The following is a 27,822-nucleotide window of genomic DNA, read 5'->3' on the forward strand; positions in this document are numbered from 1 at the left end:
GGGAGCCCCTCCCACACACACCTGTTCTGCAGGTGGAGTCCGCACCTGTCCCCTGGGCAAAGCCACCTCCAACTCCCCCAGCCTCGGACGCCGAAGTTAGCGTACTCGGGCTTTGGGAGGGCGGTATTATATGGGGAGGGGAGCGGGAGGCGGGGCGGGGCCGGGCTGGGACGGGAGGGGGGTGGACTTCGCACCGCCCCTCCAGCGGCCGGAGCCGGGCAGGGGGAGGAGGAGGTGGCTGCCGAGGCTGGGAGCAGAGCAAAGCCCGCGCAGACGAGCCGGGACGGGACGGGACGGGTCGGGGCTGGAGAAGGAAGCGAGGGGCCGAGCCAGGTACCCGGGCGGGAGAAAGGAACGGGAAACATCTGGAGCTCAGAGCAAGGTCCCAGCGTCTAAATCTCGTGTGTCCGACTGTCTTCTCTCCATCTTTCTTCTCTGTCCTGGCTCTCCCTCTCTCCTCTGCTACTTAAGTTTCTTTCTCTTTCTCGTGCATTGTGCGTCTCACACTTTGGCCTCAGCGTCTCTAGGACCCTCCTGTTTCTCTGTCTTTTCTCCCTAAGCCTCCGTTCATCTCTCCTTTCCAACTTTCTGTTCCACCCCGTTTCTAAGTACCTTCGGTATGTGAACGTTGCTCCAAAGGCCAATCCCTCTGTCCAGGGCAGAGAGATTGGTCGATTGAGGGGCCAAGAGGCAATGATGAGGCCGGAGGCCTCCCTGTGGCCTGGGCTGGGGCCGGAATTGGGGAGGGAGTAAGATCCAGCTGTTTGCTATTAGCTGAGGCTGGCTAGGAGGCCCTGAAACCCCATCCTGTCTGGTAGCCCCCTGGTTGTCCCCACTCAGACCTTGATCTGCCCCCTGCCCAGTCCCCTCATGCTACGGGTCAGGCCCAGCCCTTCCCTTCTTTCTGTCCCATTTCTAGTCCCTGGTCAGGTTGGGTCCCCCAGGGCCCAGGGAGCTGAGAGGGCAAAGAAGGAACATGCATGGCTCCCTCCTCAGCAGCCTGATCCCTAGAAAGAACCAGCTTGAGACCCAGAGCGGGCTTGTCATCCAAGGAATGGAAACAGGGAAGAAGAAACTGTCTCGTGACTGAGAACTGAACTGCAGTATTCTAATTTCAACCCTGCAATCTATCCTTTCCCCCTTATCTCTCCACTCAAATTTAGCAGAAGACCAAGAGGGTGGGGACCTAGGACACTCCCTCTGAAAAGTTTAGATGGCATCCTGCCAGGAAGTAGGGGGATAGAATGAGTCCCTGTACCCATTTCTAGTATAGGGTGGATGGGGCAAGATTCAGGCCAGAGGGAGGGGGGTGTCCAGGCTTAGGGAGAGGACGTTTTGCCAAAGACGGAATATCTATGTCCTGGGAGGGTGAATCAAACCTGGAAAGCCAATATCTGTGCCAAAGAGAGGGTTTGAGAGTGAGGGAAAGTGACATGTAGACCTAAGGAAAAGCTATCCAACAGGAAAGGGTATCCATGCCCAGGTAACCAGGGGCATCTGGCCAAGAATGGGGTGTTTGGCTAAGAGGTATTCTGCTGAATGAGTAGTGTTTGGGTCTGGGAAAGGGAGGAGGAGAGTGTGGGGGTCAGGGAAGGGGTATCCAGCTGGGAAAGGAGTATCTTGGTGCTCAGAGGGGGTGTCCAGGTAATATCGAAAAGTAACAATTTCCTAGGGAGGGGCTCTGATGAGGGAAGGGGCATCCAGTAGGAAGAAGTGTCTGGCCAGAGAGGGAGTATCCAGTATTAGGGAGGGGGAGCCACAGTTAAGGGGAGTGTGGGGGCCTGGCAGGGACATTGGAGTGGAAAAAGAGCCTGGACAGGGGGTGTCCAGCAGTTCTGGGGCAGGGTGTCCGTCCGGCTCAGACTGAATGACCCCATTGAGGGAGGGGGCGGGCAGGACCAGGAACTGGACAATTGGTGCTTTCAGGCCCCTGCAAGAAATTTCCTCCCCCTGAACCCCTAGCCCCCGTCCCTCCTTTCCTTAATTCTCTGTTTGTCTCTCTCCCCCAGTGTCTCTCTTCTCCCCTTGCCACTCTATGTCTCTGTGCCAGAATGACTGAGGACTCTGGGAGAGTTCCAACTCCCCTCCCCCTCCTCTCCCCATTTCCCTCAGCTTAATTTCTTCCCAAACCCCATTGAGTCAGGGCAGGAAATCATGGTCCTATAGATCAGAAGACTGACCTTGCCTTTAAGCCCCCTCCCTTTGGCTCCTACAAGCCCCCTCCCCCTCCAACATCTGGTTTCTGTTCCCATCACACCATACATCTGGGGGTCTGAGTCACTGGCCACTAGGTGGGGGAAGGGAAAGCTGCAGAGGCCCCTGGTCTGGTTACTGGGACCCTGGAGTACCTCTCTACCCTTGTCCCATAACCCAGACTGATTTCCCATGTGGGCATTGAGGAGATGGGAGAAGGAAGTGTAGTAAGGCTGGGGACACAGACCAGCGATTCTTCTCTAGCCCCCAAATGGTGGGAAATTTGGTGGAAGCAGGAACAGTCTGTTCCCCCATGTTCCAGGAACAAGAGGGACTGGAGAATGTAGACAGAAAGTAAGAGTCAGAGAAAAAAACCAACAGAAAGACCTGGAGAGACAAATCGACTTGCAGAAAGTGTGGCCAAGGAGAGAAGACGCCCGGCCCCGGCCCAGGCCCCATCCATCTGCCTTTTCCTTCTGTCCCAGGTATGGGCCTGCATGTGCAGACCTGGGGAGGAGGGGCTTAGATATTAAAAAGTTGGAGGAAACCTTTGCGGGGTGGGAGGTGGGGGGTGTCCATTGGAGCCTTGTCCCTCAGCCACAGGCATTTAGATCAGTCTTGAGGCAGGGGACACGAGAACCCAGAGCAAGGTCAAGGGAGCTCTGCCTCCCACTGCCAGGACTGAGCAGACTGCCTGACCCACACACATGGGCTGGGAGGGGATGGTCCCCCAGTGACCTTCCAGGGCTTCTTTGGACTTCTTTGGGTCCCAGGAACTGCCACTGGCCAGGAAGGACAATGTCTTGGGCCAAGGAAAAGGCTTCTGAAAAGCCTCACAAGGCCCTTCCCCACCCATGGCTGGAGTTTTTCCTTCTCCTTCCTTTCCTCCCCTCCTCCCAATCTGTGTCTCTTCTCTCCCCCCCCCAGCCCCAGCTGCCCGCCCACCAGGCCCCCCAGTCCCTGCTTTCCCCTGGGGTGGGTGTGGCTGAGCCCAGAGCCAAGATTTGTTCTGTGGTGGCAGGAAGTTCTCATGTAGCCGAGGCAGCGAAACTGTTTATTTTTAGAGAAAATTGTTTCCATATAGGGGAAAGGCTTCATTCCTTCTCACCCTCACTCCCTCACTTCTCTCCTGCCCACTGGCCCTGCATGCTGCCTGTCCTCCTCACCCACCATCTCTTCTTCATTTCTGCCTCTGGTTGTCATCTCTGATATGTCTTTCTGTATCTTTGCCTCCCTGTGAACTCGACCCTCTCTTTCTATCTTCCTGTCTTTCCTCATCCTCCTGGAAGAATAAAAAATGCCCCATCCAGATGCCCATTCACCCTCTTCCACAACCACCTCCTTCCCAGGATGTCCCCTGAAAGCAGCAAGGGTGTCTTCTGGCCCCCTCAAAGGACAGGCTGGGGGCTTCAACCTTCCCTGGAGGGGCAGGATCAGGGCATGGCGGAGGTTGGGGCAGAGTGAGAGCAACCAAAGTGAGGGGTTGTATTTGTGGGGCTGGGCAGGGAGAAGGGCAGGGTGAGGTGCTTCCCCATAGATGGGCATCTCTAGGAGGAGGAGGCCCTTACGTGGGGAATGGGGGCAGGGGGGAGTTGGCTGGGCCTGAACAGAGTGGGGTGGATGGGCATTATGGGAGCAGCTGGAGTCTGTCCAGGACAGATTTAAGGGAGGTAGAAGTAGGGAGAGCGGGCCAGCCGGGCAGTTTATGTTTCTTAGGAAGATGCCCTATCATCCCCTTCTGGCCTCTTGTTCCCGTTTCTATCCCTGTGGAATATGGGCTATGTGTGTGTGTGTTTCAGAGTGAGGAAGGAGCAAGATCTGGTCATTCACCCGCCTCTTGTTTGCCTCTTATTTCCCCATGCCCACCCTGATCTGTCCCATTCGGGCCAGAACAAACACTAATTCTGAGTCCCATGGAAAACAAGCTTTGGGTCCAACCCCACTGGGAGAGCTTATCAGGCCAGCTGTTGGAATGTTCCTCCTCAGGCTAGAGATGGGCTCAGAGACATCCCCCTACCCTTCAATACCCAGAGGACTCGTATCCCCTCCATGCCAAGCCCCCACTCACCCCACCCAGACACTCCTAGACAACCCCTGAAATCATAGGATTTAGGCCTTGGGAGGATTTTTAGAAATGATCAGGTTGAACTTACTCGTTTTGACTGAAAGGGAATGAGACCCAGAGGAGGGAAGTGACTTGCCCAAAGTCATAGAGCTAGCAAGTAGTAGGGAATGCTAAATTGTAGTCCAAGCCCTCTGCTCTCTCCACTGTACCACCCAGCTTTATCCAGGGCTCCCTCCTCCCCCTCTCTTTGTCCCTACAAATGGCTCAAACCACTTGTCCCCCATGGCACAGATCATTTGACATGTCTTCATGAACACCACTAAAAGCTCCCATTTTCGGCCTTTGGTGCCCCAGGATCAGCGCTTGCCAGGCTTTTCCCCCCACATACATACATGTAGATACAGGATATCTACATGGACCTACTGCCCAATGGGGATGATGCTGAGCTTCTTCCCTCCTCCCACCCAGCACCAGGCACAGGACTGAGCAGGTCTGGTTAGAGGCAGGGTGTGCCCAGGTGCCCTGATGCCTTGCTTAAGCCCCAGGAGCAGAGGCCCAGAAAGGGACCCAGCAATTCTCCCTATCTTCCCTCTGCCCATCCCCCTTAACACACACACACACACACACACACACACACACACACACACACATCTCATGATTGTCCTCAAAGGATAGAGGAGAATCAAAGGCATGGGAAGAATGTCAAGTGACCCTTGTCGGCAGGAGGGAGTATTACCAGCCTGAATTTCTGTCCTCTGCCCGGGTTCCTGAGGGACACTTATAGTCTCTGACTCCCTACTGTTTCTCCTTTCCCCAGGAGGCCCTTGGTGCCAGAATCTAACTCCACATTAACCTGGTGATCCCAAGAAGAGTGAGGCTGAAGGAGAGGAAATGGCCCAAATCCTGCACATGGAATCTGCCTTCCCAGGTCAGAACCCACCACACTCACATCCCTCATTCTCACTTTCTGGTATACTCAAGCAGAGGGTTGGGGTGAGGGGGAGAGAAGAAAGGGAAGACCATTTGTTCCTAAGCTGGATGTCTCAGTCCCTTTATCTCTGTGGCTATTTCCCCACTTTCCCTGGGATCAGCTCTTTAGAACTCTAGACACTGACCAAGAGTAAACCTCTTCTAAGTAGGAAATACAGCCCATGTCCCAGGGAGGGGACCAAGTCCAAGGGAGGAGACCCAAAGCCACCTATCCAGCACATGAAAAGGAATTTAGTTCTAACCATGTCCATAAGCACCAGGAGGGCTCTGGAACTAAGTGAGGCTGACCAAGGAGGGCTTCTCAGAAGAGAGAAAGATTCAATGGGAAGAGGAGGGAGTGGAACATCTGAGATGTTAGGATCTCTAAGCCCCAGGGAAAGGAAATAAATGACACCCCAGTATCCTTATCTTGTATCACTTCAGGGAAGCATGGACCCACATCCCCTACAGTTTTCCCAGGGAAGGATCCCGAGCCCCCCTACTCGGTTGAGACTCCCTATGGCTACCGGCTAGACCTGGACTTTCTCAAATATGTTGATGACATCGAAAAGGGCCACACCATGAAACGGGTGGCTGTGCACCGGCGCCCCCGACTCAGCTCTTTGCCCCGAGGGACTGGCTCCTGGTGGACCTCGACTGAGTCCTTGTGTTCGAATGCCAGCGTGGACAGTCGCCACTCAGCCTACTCCTACTGCGGCAGAGGCTTTTACCCACAGTATGGAGCCCTTGAGACTCGAGGAGGCTTCAACCCCCGTGTGGAGAGGACCCTGTTGGATGCCCGCCGAAAGCTGGAGGACCAGGCAGGTGGAGAGTGTGGTCGGCCACAGGTTGGGGGGCTGGGCAGCCTGACACCCAGCGCAGCTGGCTCCACGAGCTCCCTGGCTGGGGCCGGGCTCCCCCCACGCCTCTTGTCCACCCACAATGGTGGCACCCCACTGAGCTCCTCAGGGCTGTCCACACCCGTGTCACCTACGCCAGGCCACCTGCAACATGTGCGAGAGCAGATGGCTGCTGCCCTGAGAAAGCTGAGGCACCTGGAGGAACAGGTGAAACTCATCCCCATACTTCAAGTCAAGGTGTCTGTGCTGCAGGAGGAAAAGCGGCAGCTCAGCGTCCAGCTTAAAAGCCAGAAGTTCCTAGGTCACCCCGGCGCCCGTGCTGGGGCCGGAAGCCGGGGTCGAGGTGAGCTCTACCTGGACCTGTCCGACGCTGCTGAGTCCTTCTCAGATTTGGACATAGACAGGGAGAAGAAAGAAAGCCGCTCTGTGGGCGTGGGGCCAGAGGATGCCAGCACCCAGAGAAGTGTAGGCACTTGGGTTCGGGAGAGGGACCTGGGGGCTCCCGAGGGGCAGGCTGCCCTGACTGCCAAGATCACTGTGCTGGAGACACAGCTGAAGAAAGCCCTGCAGGAACTGCAGGCAGCCCAGGGGCAGCGGTCAGTTTCAGCATCAGCACCAGCCCTTGCTCCCACCCCTGCCTCAGTGAGCCTGTCAGGGGTCATCCAGGAAGGTTCTGAGCTTCCAGAGGCAATGGGAGCACCCTCTAGCCAGTATCCCCCTAGTGACTCCCGGATCTGGCCACCACCAGATGGGCCTATCAGAGTAGACACGGTGAAGGTGGTCCAGGTGCAAGGGGAGCCTAAGATTGCTGCCAGCACAGCCACAGGGACCCCAGCCCAACGGGCCCAAAGCCTGGAGCCATCTGGCCCTGCAGGCCTTCGAGCTCTGGTGACCAGGAGTCCTGAGGGGAATGCCTGGAACCAACCCTCCCCAGCTGTGCACTGCACCCGGGAGGTGGTGGAGACCACCTTCCCAGGCCCCGTCATTCCCGTCGTCCCTGCCAGCCTGCCACCCAGCACCTTCCACGTGGTAAAGAAAATCAGTATCACCACTGAGCCCTACCGGGATGGGGAGAAGGACCAGGAGACTGGCCCTGGCCTGGGTCCTGGCTGCAATGGACTAGCAGGTGAGCTCTGGGGAGGTGGAGGAAGGGCAGCCTTCATAGCTGTCATATTTCTGTGGTCAGTCTGGAAAAAACACTTGGATTGGCACTGCCTTAGTACTTCTAACTCTGCTTGGTCCACCAGGATGGACTCAGATTTCTGTCTGCCTGGCCCAAACACGTACCCCTGGGGTCAGCCCAAGATGCCATACTGAAAGGGTAGGTGTAGGTGATATTGATGTACAGGGGCCATGGGGCAGGGAAAAAAGCATTGCTGACATCTTGGGCTGTTGTATGTCACATGTACTGGACAGCTTCTGCTAAGCTTGAACTAGGAAAAAAGTGTTAAGAGGTACACAGAGACACATTGAGAATTGGCATAAGAAAAAACCTTTTTTTTTTAACATAGAATTGTCTAAAAGTCGCCTGGAATAACTGCCCATCTCTGGAGGTCTTCAGGCAGAGGCTGGCCAATTACTTCTTAGGGAGTGCCTTCAGATATGGGTTGGATCGGGTGTTCTCCGAGGTCCATTTTAGCTTGGAACTTCTGTGATGGACCTGCATTTTGAAAGGGAGGACAGCAGTGGCTTGGTAGATGGTAGGAGTGTAGGGGGCATCCTTGGATAGTTGGGGATTTATGGAGAGTGAAAAAGGAGCCCACCCAGACCCTCATCTTCCATTCATTCTTCCCATCCCATCCTCAGAATCTTATACTCATTGGGATGGGAAGGGCCATGGCCCCTGCCTGCCCTGATCCAGGTCTCAGGCAAGGACCAAGCCACACTTTGAAGATGGAGTGCATAGGGAGGAAGAGGAGGAGGGAGGAGGAAGCCACAGCTGTGTTTATTTATCTTTCTTCTGGGAGGGAGAGATGTGTGTTTATCCCCATCTCCCCCAATTCCAGTATTTTTCCTGATCACCACCTAGGGCTCAGGCAGCTGTGTTCTAGGTCCATCCCAAATAGGACCAGCATAGTCTGGTATCTCAGGTTACAGTTCCTGCTGACCAGTTCCTTGGATTAAGGACACTCTGTCCCTCAGCTTCTAGAGGTCATTCGGTCCCTGTCCTGGCTTCCAGGCAGGAAAGCAAATGGAAACATATTCTGAGATAGCTGCCCAGGCTTCTCTCTAATGGGGAAGTCCCCCTCCTAAGAAATTTGAATCCCATTTCAGCTTCAGCCCATTTCATGCAGGATGAGGGGATACCCCCAAAAGGGGATGACCCAGTTAGGAAGAGGGCAGACATCATTGGATAGGATCCAAGGTTGTAAATTAGGGGTCCTGGCTGTAAAGATAGAATGAAGTAATGGTCGGGAACCTGGGGGGAGGCAAGAGGATTGACTACCTAGAGGAAAGGGATTAGGGAAGGTCACTCCCAGAGCCCAAAGGGGATGGCAAGCACAAACAGCTGGGTTTGGCTCAAACTTCCTATGAATTTGTGATTTTACCCTCCCCCTGACTGCTTTCTTCATGCACCATGACTAATAGGAGCAGGCAGTGGTCTGGAGGATAGAGGAAGGGTGCAGAGTTCTTGAGGCTTCCAGGGGTGGGGGGTAGAAGGTCGGGGGCCAGGGGGTTCTCAAAGAGCTACAGCTTTCCCCAGGGTCTCCTTGGCGCCAGCAGCCTTGCTAGGCTCTAAGAAGGGTGAGGAGGAGGAGGAGGAGGAGGAGAAGGGGGGACCATCACTGGGAGGGCTGGGCCAAACTAGGCTGCTTTCCCAGAATGCCAGGCAGAAAAGGCAGGCAGCTGGCCAGGGCTGATCTGTTCCAGCCCTGTCCCCTCCCTCCTAAGCCCTGGCCTCTGCCTCCTGCTGGACAGAAGGGAGAATCGGAGCCCAGCTTTTTGTTCAGAGAGGACCAGTCCCCTCTCCTAGTGAATGTGCTTTGGACCCTGCTAGTGTGAGCACTTCATTTTTGCTGGTAGATGAGGGGGAGAGGCATGCGATGGGGCAGAGGGACAAAACAGAAATAATCCAGAACCTCTGAATGCCACACCTGGAAAAGACCCCAGAGGTCATCTTTTGGTTAGCCACCTTTCCTTTTCTGATGGAGTGATGGGGGCCCAGGAGGTCACTAACTTTAGCCCAGGTCTCCCAGGGAGTAACAGAGCCCAAGAATTGAAGCCAGGGTTTCTGGCTCTCAAGCTTCCTCACAAATCTAACCCCCCTCATTTTGCAGATGAGGAAATGGAAGACTTTCCCACAGTCCCTGGGTCAGTCAACCAACAGACATTCATTAATCATTTAGAATATGCCAGGTTGGGGTAGCTAGGTGGCTTATTAAACAGAGCATTGGCCCAGAAGTCAGGAGGACATGAGTTCAAATTCGGCCTCAGATATTTGACACTTAACTAGCTGTGTGACTTTGGGCAAGTCATTTAACCCCAATTGCCCTGCCTTCCCCCTCCCCCCCCAAAAAATGTGCCAGGCACTGTGGGGATTAAGCACTGGGGATACAAAGAAAGACCCAAACACAAGTGTACCCATGGTCCCTGCCCATAAGGAGTTGACATTCTAATGAGGGGAGACAACATGTAACCACATGCATGCAAATACAACATTGACATACAAAATATATGTGGAATAGATGGAAGTGAATCTGAGACAGAAGGACACTAGCCACTGGGGCAGGTGTAGGAAAGACTGCCTATGTCAGGTGAGATTGAAGCTGTGTCTTAAAGGAAGACAGGGAAATTTAGCAGTCTAGGAGAAGGGGGCACGAAAAGTCAGGGTTTGAACTCTGGTCCTTGAACTCTAGACTCAGGATTTATTTCATTATCTCATTGCCTAAACAACACCAGGCCACTTGCCCTCAGCAGATGGCAGAGATTTAAAGGCAAAATTAATTTTCTCGTGGCTAATGTGCCTGGATTTGGGGGCAGGGGGTATGGAGGAGGAGCCCACCCAAGCTGTAATCAGAAAAAATTAGGTTCTGTTGTTGTAGATGACTTTACAGTGTTCTAAGTTGTTTCCTGAGAACAGTTCTGGGGGGCCACACAAATACTCTTCTGCCCATTTTGTGACTGAGGAAACTTGGTCTTTGTTAAATGATTTAGGGTCATAAGCAAGAGTTGTTTAGGGGCAGCTCAGTGTCCAGGCCTAGAGTCAGGAAGACCTGAGTTCAAATCTAGCTTCAGGCTCTTACCAGCTATGTGACCCTGAGCAAGTCACTTAACCCTGTTTGCCTCAGTTTCCTGATCTGTAAAATGAGCTGGAGAAGGAAATGGCCAACCACTCCAGGATCTTTGCCAAGAAAATCCCACATGAGGTCAGGAAGAATCAGACACAACTGAACAACAAAGTCCAAAGTCTTCCTTCTGCAGAGGAAGAAACTAAGGCCAAGAGGGGTGGTGACTTGTCCAGGATCTCTCCCCAGTGCTAGGGGACAGAGATAGAACTAGCAGCCAGCATCATGTAGTTAGTAAGTGGCAGGGCTAGGGTTTGAAATAAACTCTAAATCCAATGTTCTTTTCACTGTGTTTTGCAATATAGCTATGAAACTTTAATGACTTCTCTTTAAAATGTGACTTATAGACTGTTTCTAGATGACTTATAACCAGTTACTAAAGTTTTAAAAGTATTACTGTTCATATGTTTTCAGTCACATCTGATCTCATTTGGGATTGTCTTGATAAGGATATTGGAATGGTTTGCCAATTCTTTCTCCAGCTCATTGTACAGATGAGGAAACTGAGGCAAACAGGGTTAAGTGACTTGTCCAGGGTCACACCATTAGTAAGACTCTGAGACCACATTTGAATTCAGATCCTTCTGATTCCAAGCCCAATGCTCCAGCCACTGCACTATAATTAGAGAGTTTCATAGAACTGGGAGGGATCTTGGAGACCACTGGTCTGAGGCCCAGAGAAGGGGGAAAGGATTTTCCCCAAGTTCAGACAGGACAGGAAGTTAGTGGTATAGGGAATGTATATGTCAGGAGACGCAGTAATACTAGCTAACATTTATATACTGTATTAAGGTTTGCAAAGCACTTTACATGTAGTATTATTTAATTTTATCCTCACAGTGACTGGGAGGTAGGTGCTATTAGTGGCCTCACTTCACAGATAAAGAAACTGAGGCAAACAGAAGTTAAGTGACTTGACCAGGGTCACACAGCTTGTAAGTGTCTGAGGTCACATTTGAACTCCGGTCTTCCTGACTTCAGGCCCAGCTTTCACCACCAGCTGCCTCTATAAAGGAGAAAAGGCACAGGATCATAGACCTGTAACTGAAAGGGCCCTTAGAAATCACCTAATTCTCAAACTTACTGGCTTAATGACCCCTTTATGCATTTAAAAATTGAGGACTCTTCTCCATTCTTAAAAAATGATCAAGGATGGGGCAGCTAAGAATGGAGCACTGGCCCTGGAGTCAGGAGGACCTAAGTTCAAATCCAGCCTCAGACATTTAACACGTACTAGCTGTGTGACCTTGGGCAAGTCACTTAACCCCAATTGCCCTACCTTCCCCCCTCCAAGAAAAGAAAAGATCAAGGACCCCAAAGAGTTTTTGTTCACATGGATTATATCTGTCAATATTTTACCATGTTAGAAATTAAAACTCCATGTTTTATATATTTTACATATTAACTTAATTCATTTAAAATAACAAACTATTACATGTTAACATAAATGATATTTTTATGAAAAATAATTATATCTTCCAAAACAAAAAAAAAAAGAGAATAGCATTGTTGTATATATTTTTGCAAATCTTTAATGGCAAGGCGTAATAGAAAACAGCTGGTCATTCAGTCTGTTGTGACATGGTGTTTGGCTTGATATATATTAAGAAAATTCAGCCTCACACAGATATACAGTTGGAATAGGGAGACATATTTGACTTAGTATTATTTTGAAAATTGTTCTGGCCCCTAGAATCTTGGGGACTTTCAGGGGTCGACAAATGACATTTCGAGAAACAGCCTCCTAATTTTATAGATGAGGAAATGGAGAATGAGAGAAATGAAGTGACTTGTCCACAGTCATGCAAGTAGTAAACATCAGGGAGAAGGAAGGAAGCATTTATTAAGCACCTACTGTATGCCAAGCTCTATGCTAAGCACTTTGCAAATATTATCTCATTTGATCAGAGGCAGGTTTTGAAGCCAGGATGCAGCATTGTAGAGTGATGTCTCAGGACCAGGGGAAAACTAGCTTCTTCTCAAAGGGAGATCTGAGAGAGAATTGGATGGTTCTTCTCTGGACAGGACCTTGCTTTTCTTGGATGCTTGGATACCACCCTCCTTTAATCTTTAACCCTTCTTTTTTTTTTTAAAGCAATCGGGGTTAAGTAACTTGCTCAAGGTTACATGGCCAGTTATTTCTGGGTGTAGTGCTGAGTATCTGAGCCTGGATTTGATCCCCAGGTCATCCCAACACTGGAGCCAGTGCTCTTACTCGCTGAGCCACCTGGCCGCCCCAATCTCTAACCCTTCCTGACACCCTCCTTTACTATCTTTCTCTCTCCCCCCCCCTTCTCCAGCCCCCTTTAGGGTCCTTGCTAAGCCTTCAGAGGCGCCTCCAGGGCCAGCAGCCACCCTTCCTACTCAGTCACTGGGAGAGACAAGAAGAACATCCATCAACCACAGCTTCTCCAGGGAACAGAGTGGGAATGTGGTGCTGCGTGGGAAGGAGGAAGCTGAGGAAGGTTCAGGTAAGGAGGACAGGAAGGGCCTGGGGAAGGGGGGAGGCCCCGACATGATGAAGGGCCAAGCTTAGGTACCAGGTTTCTCTGTCCTGTTTAATCTCACCATTCCTGCCAAGTAGAATTGTAGGGGTCCCCAGGAATCTTGGGACAGAAGGTGGAGGGAATGATACCTTCTCCCTTCCCAGCTGACTTCACTGTGGCCCACCCTACACTCTCCATCCTCCTATCCCCATCCCTATTGCACAGAGTACGGCAGGGTGTGAGCAGGGAGGGATCCAACTCTGACCCTTCCCCCTTCCCCTCTCCCCAGCAGCCCTGCTGCAAGCAGGAATCAAGTCCATCATGAAGAGGAAGGAGATGAGCACAGAGCCTGTATCCAACAGGAAGAACCTTCAGTTCATAGGAGTCAATGGCGGGTAAGAAAGACCCTGGGCTCTAAGTGCTAAGGATGATGGTCCCCCAGCTCCCTCCCTGACCTCTGCAGTACCACCTTCTTCCAGAGGCTTGGTCCTGGCGCCACCAAAGCTGTCCTGGGAGTGTCATCACTAGAGCACAGAAGTGACCAGTGTGAGGGGAGCAAGCAGGTGAAAGGAAAGGGGAACACCTGGTGTTCCCAAAGACCTCGTGCTCCTATAGGCAGATGGACAGCCCATAGTGATGCCCTGGCTGTCTCTCCTGTGTGGTACATTCTCCATATTAAGCATTGTTGATCTGTGAAGTTCCCTTCCTCTTTGAAGCTACCCCTTGCAGACATTTCTACCGTAGTTTGCCTGGACACACATACTAAGCAAAGAAAAACCTATGCAGTGTCTTTTACTGTCTACAATGTCCCCAGAGATGACCATGACCTTCAGTTGGCTTGATGCTTCATTTATTTTTTCATTCAAGCACTAAACATTTATTAAACACCTAATTTTTAAGTAAGACCTATAAAACTTAGGTAAGACAGAGTCCCTGACCTCATATAGCTTATGATCTAATAAACATTAAGCCCCAAACACAGATCACTGTAATATATAACATTCTATTTTAAGCATGTTAGGGAGGTACGGTCCCAGGTGGGGGAAGGTCACTACCAAGCTAAGGAGGGACCAAGGAAGGCTTCCTGGAGGATGTGGCATATGAGCCAGGCTTTGAAAAAAGTTATCAGGAGTGCTGAGAAAGAACCTACCTAGAAATCAGGAAGCCTAGTTTCGAGCCTCACCTCTAACCGATTTTGGCCCTGAGACCCTGGGCAGCAAATCATTTCATTTCTTAGGGTAGTAAGCAGTCTCTAAGGCAATAAATGGCAGAGAAAGTACAGACCTGAATTGGTAGAAAGAGTTGGCTTCCTGTACCAGTAAAATCACAGGGCATTTCTGACCCCCAGTGTTATTGAGAGGCAGATAGAATTAGCCTGGATAGAGTTAGCCCTAGAACCAGGAAGCACTGGGCTGGAGTCCCACCTGTAGCAAATCTCTCACTGTCTTCATCTCTTAGTAACCTAGGCCATTGGTGTCAAATTCAAATGAAAATGGATCCCTCTTGGTCTCTTTGGACTTAGAAAGCCTCAACTAACATTATCTGTGTTGTATTGTATTTTTATTTAGTTTGTTAAACATTTCCCAATTACATTTTAATCTAGTTCTGACCATACTTGAAAGTCTGTGGGCTATAGGTTTGACACCTCTATCCTAAGCAACTCATTTCAGTTTAAAATCTCAGAAATTTCTGAGCTGCATTGGTAAGGGACAAAGCAATTGACTTCCTTATCCAGAAATTCGGTATTAAAGAACCAGGAGGTATTCAGATGGGGTGGGTAAAGGATTCCAGGGATAAGAGAAGTCTAGGTGGTGCAGTGAATAGAGCATCAGCCCTGGAGTCAGGCAGACCTGAGTTCAAATCCGGACTCAAGACACTTGACACTTACTAGCTGTGTGACCTTGGGCAAGTCACTTAACCCCAATTGCCCTACCTTCCCCCTCCAAAAAGCAAAAAAGAAAAAAAAAAGGATTCCAGGGATAAGGAACAAGGAGGGAAAAGGTTGAGGTAAGCCAGTTGGGCACACATTTTAAGGACAGAATAGGCCAGTTTGCCTGGGGTATAACCTGCATTGGGATGAGAAACGTGAGGGGAAGCCAGGCATATAGGTAGCATGGCATCAGATTAGAGGGCTTAGAATGCCAGGTGGAAGACTCTGGATTTGACTTCTGTTGCTCAGCACATAGTAGGTGCTTACTAAATGTTTATTGAGTGAGTGAGTGATTACCAGGCAGTAGTAAGTCCTTGAAGATTTTGAAGCAGAGGGATGGTGAAACAAGAGCTATGCAAGAGGATCTAGTGGAACTTTCAAAGACAAACGGCCCCAGGGCCAGAGGCTTCTCATTCCATCTCTCCACAGACCACCGTGACCTGTGTTCCCTTCTCTCCAGGTATGAATCTACATCATCTGAGGATTCCAGCACGGCTGAGAATTTCTCAGACAATGAGAGTACAGAGAGTGAATACCATGAGGCCAATGAGGGGCTGCCTGGGACCAGTGATGGAGGCCGGCCCAGAGGGCTGGGCTCAGTGGCAGAACCCACATGGGGAGGCAAGGCTGGGACTGTACAGAGGAAAGAGCCTGTGGCTGAGGCTGCCCCCAGCCCAAAGGCAGAGGATGAAATTAGGTAAGTACTGGACCTCCAGTGGGTTCAGCCATGGCTGGTGAGTACAGGAAATAATAACCACACCATGGACATACTTAACTGCCCCAGTTAGCACTATTGGAAATTCAGGAGCTAAGAGTTAGTCACTAAGCAGCTTTGTTTTTTAAAATTCAGACTCCAGAAGGTAAACATCAAGCCAAGCCCAGTGCCTTACCCCTGAGCAGGAATTAGTTGATCAGATCCTGGTCTCTGGAAGAGATAAATTTTTTTTAAAACTTAAATAATATTTTATTTTCCCCCCAAATACATGTAAAAACAGTTTTTAACATTTGGGGTTTTTTCTTTTTTTATAGTTTTGAGTTCTGAATTCAATCCCTCCTTCCCTCCCCTCACCCCTGGACAGAGACAATTTTTTTTTTTTGGTCTCTTTGGAAGGGGGCAGGCAGATCAGTTGGGGTTAAGTGACTTGCCCAAGGTCACACAGCTAGTAAATGTGTCAAGTGTCTGAGGTTAGATTTGAACTCAGGTCCTTCTGACTCCAGGGCTGGCGCTCTATTCACTGTACCACCTAGCCACCCCGACAGAGACAATTCTGAGAGAGACAAGGACCTACAGGAGTCTTTCCCATACTTTCCCACCTTGTGGAGGCCAGTCCCTCCTGGTCGTTAAGAAGGCACCTTGGCTGGGTAGGAGTCAGAGCTTAGGTACAGGAGCTGATGTTTCCTGTCAGCCATAGGCAGCTTGTCATCTGGCTGGCAGAAGGCCTGAGTTCAAGACTGCTTTGTCTCTTTTTTTTTTTTTCGGGGTTAAGTAACTTGCTCAAGGTTACACGGCCAGTTATTTCTGGGTATGGTGCTGAGTATCTGAGCCCGGATTTGATCCAGGTCATCCATCCTGACACTGGAGCCGGTGCTCTTACTCGCTGAGCCACCTGGCCGCCCCTAAGCAATTGGGGTTAAGTAACTTGCTCAAGGTTACACGGCCAGGTGTTTCTGGGTAGGTGCTAAGTGTCTGAGCCCAGGATTCGATCTCCAGGTCTTCTCAACACTGGAGCCGGTGCTCTTACTCGCTGTGCTACCTGGCCACACCTGCTTTGTCTCTTATTAGCTGTGTGTGACTGGGGCTGGGCAGCCTCTCTGCAAAACAGGATAATTAGTTCTGTTCTACCATCCTGATGGGATAGTTGTGCTATGGAAATTTATTATATACATATTAAATATATTATATATACCTATATATTTACATGTGAACATATATGTACATATATACATATATTTACATGTGTGTATCTATAAATAAATTTATTTGTTTATTATAATTCCTGATCCCATTTGGACAACTAGGTAACACAGTGGATAGAGTACCAGGCCTAGAGTCAGGAAGACCTGAGTTCAAATATGGCCTCTAATACTTACTAGCTGTGTGACCCTGGACAAGTCACTTAACCCTGTTGGCCTAAATTTCTTCATCAGAAGAATGAGCTTGAGAAAGAAATGGCAAACTGCTCCACTATTTCTGCCAAAAAAACCCAAATGGGGTCATTAAGAGTTGGATGTGACTGAAACAACTAAACAACAACTTCCCAACAACAAAATCCCATTTCCCGAGCTCTTCTGTCCCTTGTGATCTTTTCCCCTTCCCTCAATCCCACTGTCATTCTTTCAGTCCCATACCCCTCAATATAAATGTAAATCCCTAGATTCTCTTTCTGTTGCAGGTTTTTTTCTCATCTTTTTGAAGGGGGGAGGGCAGGGCAGTTGGGGTTAAGTGACTTGCCCAAGGTCACACAACTAGTGTTAAGTGTCTGAGGCCAAATTTGAACTCAGGTCCTCCTGACTCCAGGGCCAGTGCTCTATTCACTTTGCCACCTAGTTGTCCCCTAAATTCTCCTTCTGAAGGGATGGAGGGGTCACGATGTCCCTAGATAGGCCCAGCTGGGAAATATAGTCCTGGCTTTCTCTGACTCTGCCTCAATCTTTCAATCCTGCCAGATTGGAGCTTAGCGCAGATCTCATTTCTGCCTGTCTGACCCTACAGAAATACCTGGAGAGTCCAGATGCCCTCACCGAGAAAGAGATGGTATGGAGGGCAACATGTAGAGGGGTTGGTGTGGGGGAAGGGACTGTGGCACCAGAGAACAGATGCCCAGATGTAGAGATTGGATCCCAGTGAAGGCTCTGCCAAGGATGGGTGACCTTGGGCACATTATCTCTGGGCCTTGGTTTGACCTTATGTAGAATGAAGCATTTGGCCTTGGGAACCTCTGAGATCCCTATCAGCTCCGAGGCTTTATGATGCTGAGGAGAGAGGCATGTGGTGCAGTGGGAGGAGACCTAGGCCTAAAATCAGGAGGCCTGGGCTTACATCTCAGGTGTCAGGTTTACTAGCTGTGTGAGCATGGTTAACAAGGAACAAGGCTTCATCTTGGAGTAACCTGGATAATTAGGACTATGTGAGAAGCACATATCTAAAATAATTTTGCTTGTGAGTGTCCTTTTGATTTAGTTATTTATTTTGCTTTTCGGAGGGCAATTGGGTTTAAGTGCCTTGTCCAAGGTCACATGACTAGTTTTTGTGTTAAGTGTCTAAGGCCATATTTGAACTCGGGTCCTCCTGACTCCAGGGCCGGTGCTCTATTCACTGCGCCACCTAGCGGCCCTTCCTTTTAATTCAGTGGTCCTAACTGTCAAGGTGGCTCCAAGATGGCGTAAGTCTTGTGGTTTCTTTTCATTGGGCACGCACTTATCTCCATGGGCCTCTATCTTCATGTATAAAATGAGAGGGGTGGACTAGAACTCTGAATCCTATATTCCTTGGGCCTGTGAAGGGGAAAATGCTGGGGGGCATGGCATGGAGGCACCATGCATGGCACTATTAAATGTTGAAGGGACCCAGGGAATCTGACCTAGCCTAGTACTGGGTCTCACCTGCTACTCACTACCTGGTCAAGTCCCCTCCATTTTCTGGGCCTCAGTTTTACCATGTGAAATATGAAGAATATAAACTAAAAGACATCCAGGGTCTCTCCTGCCTTTAAATCCCATGAGCCCTTAAGAGATTTTCCCCCCATGCAAAGCCTACCCTGGCCTGGCTCCTCTGCACAGCTCTGCCCCAAGCCAAGCGGGGTGGGAGGGAGCCTGAGTTCCTTGTCTGATGCTGTCACATTCCACCCTCTGTCCCTCCCCCACCCCATGATGCCCAGAAAGTGGCCTACGGCACAGTGCTTCAGGAGTGGCTGAGGCTGTCCTGCCATAAGGATGCACACCCAGAGGTGGTCCGCAGGCACATGGTGACCTTCCGGGCCATGTCGCCCCAGCTGCTGGAGTTCATTGTCAACATGGCTGACAGCAATGGCAACACTGCCCTGCATTACACCGTGTCCCACTCCAACTTCCCCGTGGTCAAGCAGCTGCTGGACACTGGTGAGACTATCAGCACCCTGAAGGAAAGAGCACGCTCTGAGCAGTCTTGTCCCAGGCTTCCTTTGGGGTGGGGGTGGGGGGGGCAGTTGGAGGAGAGGGATTCAAAAACAGACTCAGAAGTGGTCATTAGCCACAGAGCCCAGCCCAGGCTCCGAACTCCAAGCACTGTACACATAGGATCTCATGTGATCCTGACAATAACTCTTCAGTGTGGGTGCTATTTGTATTTGGGAGACACAGTTCACTAAGGTCTAGACAAATGGGAGGTAGAAAATGCTTCAGAAATAGTTCATTACAGATTACTAAGGCATCTGGAGAGGGGAGTGCATTCAGTACAATTTAACCAGAATTTATTAAGCTAAGTCTGCTAAGATTTAGTGAGGAAAGGCCTCTGCCCTAAGGGAGCTTACACTTTACATTCTTTGTTCTGTAGTCCTGGGATGAGGCAGATGAAACACAGAAGGGTTTCTTGGAGGCCAGGCCGGTCTGGAAGCCTGCCCCTGATGCCCTGGGGGCCTGGAGAAGGGGATGGGGATCTGTGTGGCCTGCCTAGGACCCAAGGTCCATTGATGTTTTACTCCCCCTAGGCCTCTGCAATGTGGACAAACAGAACCGAGCTGGCTACACGGCTATCATGTTGACTGCGCTGGCAGCTTTTCGGGCAGAGGGAGACATGGACACCATCCTGCAGCTGCTCAGACTTGGGAATGTCAACTTCAAAGCCAGCCAGGTGCACAGCCATCCTACAGGAGTCTAGAGGATGAGGTGGGAGGTTTCAGGGGGTGGGTGGGGGTGGACAGGACCCAGATGGAAGCCTTTGGGCCCTCTGACTGGCTGCTGGGCAAAATCACAGAATGCCTGAGCTGGAAGCCACCCAAGGCCAGGGGTGGGGAACCTGGGGCCTTGAGGCCACCTGTGGCTCTTTGACTGAATCCAGACTTGACAGAACAAATTCTTTTATTAAGGGGATTTGTTCTGTGAAGTTTAGATTCTGTCAAAGGGCCACACTTGAAGACCTAGAAGACCATACATGGCCTTGAGGCCCCAGGTTCCCCACTCCTGTTCAAGTCCCTCATTTTACAAAGAGGGAACTGAGGCCAGGCAAGGGAAGCCTCACAGTGAGTTAGTGGCACAGCTGGGACTCAAATCCATGTCCTTCTCATTTCCCATTTGTTTCTCACCCCACTCCCACTTCCCCACCCCCCCACCCCTCCCATCTGGTTCATCTAGATGGGGTAGTGCATAGAGTGCTAGACTTGGACTCAGGAAGACCTGAGTCCAAATCCAACCATGGGACCCTGAGCAAGAGGTCTCCTCATCTGCAAAATAGGGAAAACTATAACACCTACCTTTGTGGTGGTTGTGAGCATCAAATGAAATAACACATTAAAGCACTTTGCAAATCTTAAAGGTGCTATGTAAATGCCTGCTGATATTCTCTAGCCTGGCCCATGGGGAAATTCCCCCCCTCCTCTTCCCCCGCCCCAGGCAGAAAGAGATCAGCCTTCACTGTGACTACCACCTGCCCTTCACTCTCTTGAGTTTTCAGCATTTCCCAAATCTTTTAAGGAAAATACCCCTGCAGACCCCTAGGCCAGAACTTTCAGGGTCCCCATTCTCTCTGGTTCTCTCAACCAAGGTTCAGGCAAGCCTGATGCCCTTTTCTTGCTTTGGTTCAGCTGAAACACAAGGTTGGTTATTGTCAAAAGGGCTGCAGAGAAAAGTGAGGACAAGAAAAGGCCGTTGGGTTTGGCGATTAGGAGATCACTGCTAACTTTGGAGAGAGCAGCTTCAGTGGAATGATAAGCTTGGGAGCAGGATTGAAAGGGTTTAAGAGAATGAGAGGAGAGGAAGTGGACACATCTATTGTGGGTGGCCTCCTCAAGGAATTTTGCCATAAGGGGCAAAAAAAAAGATATAGAATAATGGGGGGGGGGGTGTTGCACAGAAGGATCAAGTGAGGTTTTTTTTTTTAAGATATGGGCATGTTTGTGTGTACAATAAGGAAAGAACCAGTAGACAGAGATTGAAGATAAGAGAATGGGGATGAAAGGGGGCAATCTGGAGGAGACAATTTGAATGGGATGGCTTGTGTGGGTAGAAGAGTTTGCCTTGGCAAGAAGAAGTAGGACCACCTTTTTTGTGTGAAATGAATGTAAAGGAGTAGATAGTGACAAAAGGCATCTGAGGGATAGGAGAGGAGGAGAAGAAGAAGGTCTTAGCAAATTACATCAGTTTTTTTCTGTAAACTATAAAGCAAGGGGCGGCGAGGTGGCGCAGTAAATAGAGCACCAGCCCTGGAGTCTGGAGGACCCGAGTTCAAATATGACCTCAGACACTTAACACAAAAACTAGTCGTGTGACCTTGGGCAAGTCACTTAACCCCAAATGCCCTCCAAAAAGCAAAAAAAATTTATGTATAAGGCAAGATTGCCTGCTGAGAGAGTGGGGATGAAGGAGGAGCCATGGGAAGTTTGAAAAGAGTTTGGAAGAGCCACTGTGGAAAGTAGGAGAGTGAGTTGATAAGGGAGACATAATAGGATTGCCTAGCAGCAATGAGGACCCATTTGAGGTTATATAACATAAATTTGTAGTGTATCCGGTTAGAATGGCTTCATTATTTTCTCCATCTTTGTTTAATAGCATGTGTAGTAGGATGGAAGATGGCAAATGGTGGAAGTGATTCATGGCTGAGACTTGGCTGGGTATAATCGGTGATATGATAAGGCTAAAGATACAAGACAGGAGGATGGTATAGAGTTTAATTGAGTGATCAAGGAGTCAAGATGGAGAAAAGAGGAGAGTGGCTAGCATAGGGAGATGGCCTAGGATGGAGAGGTCAAAGCATTGGAGGTCACAGTGGGATAAAGGGTAGAATTTTGTAAGGGAAGGCAGAGGGAAGGTTGAAAAGCCAATAGGTTACAGTCAGATAAGGGAATTTCAAAATTCTTGATGTGCACCTGATACATTTGTGAAGTGATGTGTGTGGCCGAGGTGGGGTGGAAGCATAGGTCATGCGTTGTGAAACTCTGGTATTAGGATATTTGAGGAAGTATCAAGAGTTGAGGAGGAGAGAAAGATTGTGAGCCAGGTACTGAACTTGTTAAGGAGGTCAGGGGAGTGCCCTGAAGGTCAGTAGACAACTACCAGGATTCTGATTGGGCGGAAAATGTGGATTGTACATACTTCCAAGGAGAAGTTATTAAGTAATGGAGGTAGGAGGAGAACCTGGAAGTGGCAATGGGGAGCAACTCCCCTCAATCAGTAAACTTAAGGAAATGAGTGAAAGTATAGCCAGTACTGGAAAGGGTGGCCAGAGAGTCTCTTGTGATCTGGCCTTGGCAATTTTATCAGAAAACTCAGACGTAGAAACAGACAAAATGCAAAGACATCTAATCAGAGATTCTTAACCTGGAGTACATAGATCCTGAAGGAATCTGGATAAATTTCAAGGAAACTGAATTTTTTTTAATATTTTGATAACTATTTCAATATAACTGCCTTCCTTTGTAATCCTTTATTTTACGAATTTAGAAACATTATTCTAAGAAGGGGTCCACAGGCTTCTGCCAACCACCAAAGGGTCCGTGACTCAAAGGTTAAGTACTCCTGATCTCATTGGTTTAACTTCAGAGCATGGAGTTTTTTGTGGTTTGTTTTATTTTCCTAAGGCAGTACTTGGTAGGGATGTACATAAGGAATATACTGACCTCATTTTTATTCATCTGAGGGACTGTACCCCAAAGCCCTCTTCTTTGACCTTGAGTCCTCACCTTACTTCCAGGGAAGGGTTCAGTGTTGTCCACCTGAGAGACAACATATAGTATTGTACCCTAGACAAGTTACTTGACTTCTCTGAGTGCCATGGATTAGATGACCTCTAAGTTATGGTTCTTTAACAATAGGTAGAGCAAGCAAAGCAAACAGGTCAAGAAAGAGACCCTCACCCTCCTAGGGAATGTACTGACAAACAGGATACAGGGCAGACACTGCTTCCCCTTCATCCTTCCTGCCTCGTGAAGGACAAAGAGTTCTTTTCCTGTACCCTCCTATTAGAATGGGGTTTGACTAACTGTGGTAGGAGAGCATGCAAGGAGGTATAGTGGAAAAAACAATGGAAATAGAGTCCAAAGACCCAGATTTGAATCCCAGCTCAGCCACCAATTACCTATATAAACTGGAGCTAGTCACATCCCTTCCCTGGGCTCATGATGACAAGGTAATGTGTAAGACATGCTCGATTCTAAATTGACGATCCCATGATCCCACAGTTAGATGATTTCTTGGGTTCCTTCCAGCTCTGAATTCCACAATCCTATGATGTCATTACTTAAGAAACCCTTTCTTAGTCCGGCACCTGTTCACCCAGCCATCTCCCTAGGGAGAGGGCCAGGAAATGCCTAACTCTATCTGGCACTGTTGGTTATAGAAAGATGTATCATCTGTGCCCTTTATAGAAAGATATATCATCAAAGGGCTTTCTCAGAGACTAAAGCTTCTATCCCTGCCCCTCCTACAGGCAGGGCAGACAGCACTAATGCTGGCTGTCAGCCATGGTCGGATTGACATGGTCAAAGCCCTGCTGGCCTGTGCCGCTGACATCAACCTTCAAGATGATGATGGCTCTACTGCCCTGATGTGTGCTTGTGAGCATGGCCATGTGGAAATTGCTCGCCTGCTTCTGGCTGTCCCTGACTGTAACATAGCACTCACGGACCATGTGAGTTTGAGAAGACATTGTTGGGGTGGGGGCCCACACCACCAGGGGAGGGGTGGAAGGTCATGGGGTTAGGGTAATGGAGAGTGAACTTAAGAGGACTGCCACAAGGCAGGAGAGTGAGGCCATGCTTCTTTCTCAGCCAAGTCTCCCAGCTTAACTTTTTGCCTTTCAGGATGGCAGTACAGCTCTCTCCATTGCCCTTGACAATGGCCAAAATGACATCGCTGAGATGCTATACACATACATGAACTTGGCCAAGTCCTCGGTAAGTCCCAGGTTCATGATCCTGGTCTTCCTCTCCCTCACTTTTCTTTTCCTGCCCATGGATTCAAGTCTAGTCAGGGATGGATATTCTAAACCCTGAAACAACCTGGAATTTAGACTTTAGGTCAGATACTTTACAAATCAAGGAGGAGAAGTAGACATGGCCTTAGGAGATGGTAGGAGAAGGCAGTGTGGTATCAGGGATTGAAGGCCAGCCTTGAAAGGAGAAGGGCCTGGGTTCAGGTCCTGTCCTTGACACATACTGGCTTTGTGACCTTGGACAAGTCACTTAACTCTCAGTGCTCTCAAGCAACTAAGACAATAAATTACATTTGAATTGCCTGCATTGGTGGATGGAGTTTGTCCACAATGATGAAATAACAGATCCAGACCCCACTTCCCCCCCCAAAAAAGTGAAACATGCAAAAACAGGAGACAGTTTAAGAAGGATGTCAATTAATTAATGGATAAGTAAATAATTAAAGGGAAGTGTAAGGCTTATATATGCCAAAGCCATGAGAATTATGTCATGGGGTTGAGGTCAGAAACCACATTCACCCCCAGACTGACCTGACACCCCTTTCAGAGGCTGTATAGGCCTGAATACAGTATTGATGAGGTGCCACATAGCATTGCTTAGGTCTTTAGAAAGTAACTCAGATATATGACATTTCTCAGCTTCTTAAAAGCTAGTGGGGGGTGAAAGGGAAGGGCAGGACATGATAGCTGTCTTCCTGTAGAAAGGGGACCAGACTTCTACTTGGCCCCAGAGGGCAGAACCAGGAGCATAGGAAAGAAATTGCAAAGAGGCATACTTAAGCAGTGTAAGAGAAGAAGTCCTGATAATTCAAGCTGTCTAAAAGTCTACCTTTGGGGCAGCTAGGTGGTGCAGTGAGTAAGAGCGCCGGCCCCAGAGTCGGGAGGACCTGGGATCAGTTCGGCCTCAGATACTTAACACCCACACACACACACAAAAACCCAACTGGCCATGTAACCTTGGGTGAGTTACTTAACCCCAACTGCTTTAAAAATAAAATAAAAGTCTACCTTTGGGGGTAACTGAGATCATCATTAGAGGTCTTCAAGGAAAGGTTAGATGACTATTGCTTAGGGATATTCTAGATGGAATTTCTGATCAGGTATATAGAATAGACAAGATAACTGTTGTTACCTAAGCATAGTGTGGTGCATGTCTATAATCTCAGCATCTTGGAATGCTGAGCCTCGTGGATGCTTTAAACTCAGGACTGCTAAACTGCATTAGAGCTTAAAACCAATCAAGTGTCAGTACTGCATGCAATGCCAGTAGGGTGAGTACCTGGGAGTGGAGAGCCACTAAGCTGCCTAAGAAGGGATGATCCAAGTGAGGTCAGGAAAAATAGAATAGATTAAAGCTTTTTTGTGAATCAATATTGAGATTAGGCTGCTGTCATTCCTTCCAGCTCTAAGCTCCTATCATTCTTTTGTTGCTTTATACTTACCAGGCTTAACCAAAAGATTTCTAATGAACAGGTTAAAAACCTCTCTCAAACCCTGGCTTCTCCTTTCAGGGTCCTCCAAAGCAAACGACAGTCAAGAGTGCAGCTATTTCATCCAGCAGTGCTCAGTAGAAGTGATAGGACCTGCTGGCAGGACAGAGGACACAAAGCATCCACAGCACCTGTCCATCAGAGGGAAAGAAGGGATGAGGAGGAGGAAGTACTTGGGAATGCTCATCTGTCCTTAGGGTGGAGAGCTAGCACTGTGACAGAACCCTATACCACATCTTCCTATCTTGTCCCGTGTCCCTGACTGCTTGGCCACCTTGGCCTGATGCCATAACCCCCATGTCCAAAGGGCAGGTGAACTCTTTGGAGACCTGCTTCAGCCACCCAGGGAGAACGTGGTGTCAGGTGGAAGGGTTTGCAATTTCTTAATGCTTTTTTTCTTTTTTTCCCCAAACTTGCAAACCCAAGCCAAAGCAAAGATGTCTGTGGATGGAAACTGAGTTCTGCTCCCTCTGTGCCTGGGCATAGGGTGTTACGCCTAGCAACCAGCCCCATGGGCACAGGAGGCATTGGAGTTTTATGGAAAACTGTGAGGGAGCCTTCTTTCAGAGAAATAAGCTTGAAATAGTGAGATTTTTGAGGAAGTTATGAAAGATTTTTTTTTGTTTTTTAAATAAGAAAAAAGCACTATGTTAAAGCCTGAATTTTATATTAAGGATTAAGCTTGAGCTTTATATTAGGGTTTTATGAAGTTGTGCATGGTTTAGAATGGGATTTTGCACATCTGGCTGGCATTCCCTCTGCCTGCATGCCTGTGGCCTGTACACCATTCTCCTCAGTCTTCAGAAGTGTGTTTTACAAACTTCTTTTTTGTATCTATGTTTTTATGCCAAGCATAGCGGAGTCAGTCTGTATCAGACTGGGAGGAGAACTTAGTCCTTTTCTCCCAGTCCTTTCTGCCTTTTCCCTGTCTGACCCAGGAGACAAGCCCAGGATCCCACCAGAGACTAGGACAGAGGGAGTTCTGCATTCAGGACCACCTCAATATGGCACAGCTGAGCAGAGGAGCAAGAAAGAGGCAGGAGAAAGGTACTGACCAAGCTGGGAATCTAAGCACAGCACTCTTTTCCTTAAAGCATTAGACAAGGGACCTTCAAGGTCAGCTTGTCCAACCTGAAAGTTTTACAAATGGGAAGATGAAATTAGATCCAGTGACAAGGCCCAAGTTACAGATACTTCACTGGACACATTGCCTGATGGAAAAGGCAGAGATGAGAGTAGGTGAGATAATAGTAGATGCCCTAAAGGTAGAGAGGCTGTACTCAGGTCTGTTGGTCAGTGCTTGGGGGTGACCAGTGAGCCCAGGCTTCTCTCAGGTGCAAAGGCCCAGTGGCAGAGTGTTTTGGAAGCTCCTAGGGTCATCAGTTTGGCAATCCTACATACCAGCTAGCCCTTTGGGAAAGACAGGCTTACAAAAGATGCTAGCTTTTTAATACCCCTGCTCCATTCTTTGTGACTTGAGTAAAAGAACTTTGAGAAAATCAGGTTTATAGAAGTACATGCTCCTCTACCACTTGTCCTGTCTCTGGAACCACAAGCTACTCCTTCCTTTCTTCCTTGGTGATCCCAAGGAAGAAAAGCCTTAAGCCAGGAAACATATTCCTCACCTATGATTGTGCCTGGTGTACAGCAGATGAAACCCCAGCCAAGCATATGCCCTACCATTCACCACAGCCAATTTGTGTTAAGTCATTTCACTGCCTTGGGATTGAGAGATCTGAAGACAGAAATCCTGCCAGTCTGGATTTTTTTTTTTATACAGCACAGTAAAGAAAATAAACTGCCTAGAGATGTTGGCCCCTTTCCCAGGATCAGAGTTTCTATGCTGGATTTAACCTGGGTTGTTGGGATTTCAAACTGACCATGTTAAGTAAGAGGTTAACATAAATTCTCTGTAACATAAATTCTGTGTGTGAGGTGCTTGGAAAGGGTTTGATCTTTGCTTGACTTTTAGAATTAAAACTGAAAGGGTGGGGTAGTGGGGAACCTGACTCTGGCCTACTGTTGTCATGCCTTGATGGATGTCTAACAAAGGTGATGGACCCTGGTTCTCACTTAAGAAATGGTACGTGTCAATGCATGCATGTGTTTTTGTGTCTTTGTGTGTGTTTGTGCCCACATGTTTGTTTCAAACTCCTAGAGATGGCAGACACTTGCCTTGGGGCATGTGCCATTCCCTGGACAGGTCCATATTTATCTGTTTTGTACAGTCCCATAAAACTGGCTTGGCCCAGCATGCTGTGGAGGTTGGCATTTTGGTTTTTTGTTCCTGCACTCAGTTATATACATGGGTCTGTTCTTACTATCCTGCATTGGTATTTCCATAAGACAGTATTACACTTAAAGTATTCATTTTATAATCTTAAAAAAGTAAATGAATAAAGCTATCTAAAGTTTCTGTGTG

General features: G+C 48.9%; 1 protein-coding gene across 5 annotated transcripts; it reads left to right on the forward strand.

Annotated features, from left to right (window-relative positions):
- The first annotated feature begins 182 nt into the window (after positions 1-182).
- On the forward strand, positions 183-27,822 carry KANK2 (KN motif and ankyrin repeat domains 2). Of its 5 annotated transcripts, none has more exons than XM_069083034.1 (13): positions 183-333; positions 2,516-2,678; positions 5,076-5,186; positions 5,672-7,213; positions 12,674-12,844; positions 13,149-13,254; positions 15,250-15,486; positions 17,457-17,544; positions 18,668-18,887; positions 19,475-19,617; positions 23,407-23,607; positions 23,780-23,872; positions 25,422-27,822. In XM_069083034.1, the coding sequence occupies exons 3-13, from the start codon at positions 5,150-5,152 to the stop codon at positions 25,479-25,481; spliced, it is 2,898 nt and encodes a 965-aa protein (XP_068939135.1). In that variant the 5' UTR covers positions 183-333; positions 2,516-2,678; positions 5,076-5,149; the 3' UTR covers positions 25,482-27,822. The 5 variants fall into 5 exon arrangements, with proteins under 5 accessions (XP_068939135.1, XP_068939139.1, XP_068939136.1 ...); XM_069083038.1 differs by having other exon boundaries at positions 13,152-13,254; XM_069083035.1 differs by having other exon boundaries at positions 185-382.

This window comes from Petaurus breviceps, unplaced genomic scaffold, assembly GCF_028583685.1.
Source record: "Petaurus breviceps papuanus isolate PSGF00001 unplaced genomic scaffold, PetGlider_PUasm1.0 172, whole genome shotgun sequence".
In the NCBI taxonomy this organism is placed as follows: domain Eukaryota; kingdom Metazoa; phylum Chordata; class Mammalia; order Diprotodontia; family Petauridae; genus Petaurus; species Petaurus breviceps.

Bases quoted from the DNA above. Each gene is read 5' to 3' on its own strand.
- KANK2 (XM_069083034.1), top strand. From the start codon at position 5,150: ATGGCCCAAATCCTGCACATGGAATCTGCCTTCCCAG. The intron at 12,845-13,148 runs GTAAGGAGGACA...CCCTCTCCCCAG, and splicing joins GGAAGCTGAGGAAGGTTCAG to CAGCCCTGCTGCAAGCAGGA. The intron at 18,888-19,474 runs GTGAGACTATCA...TACTCCCCCTAG, and splicing joins CAAGCAGCTGCTGGACACTG to GCCTCTGCAATGTGGACAAA.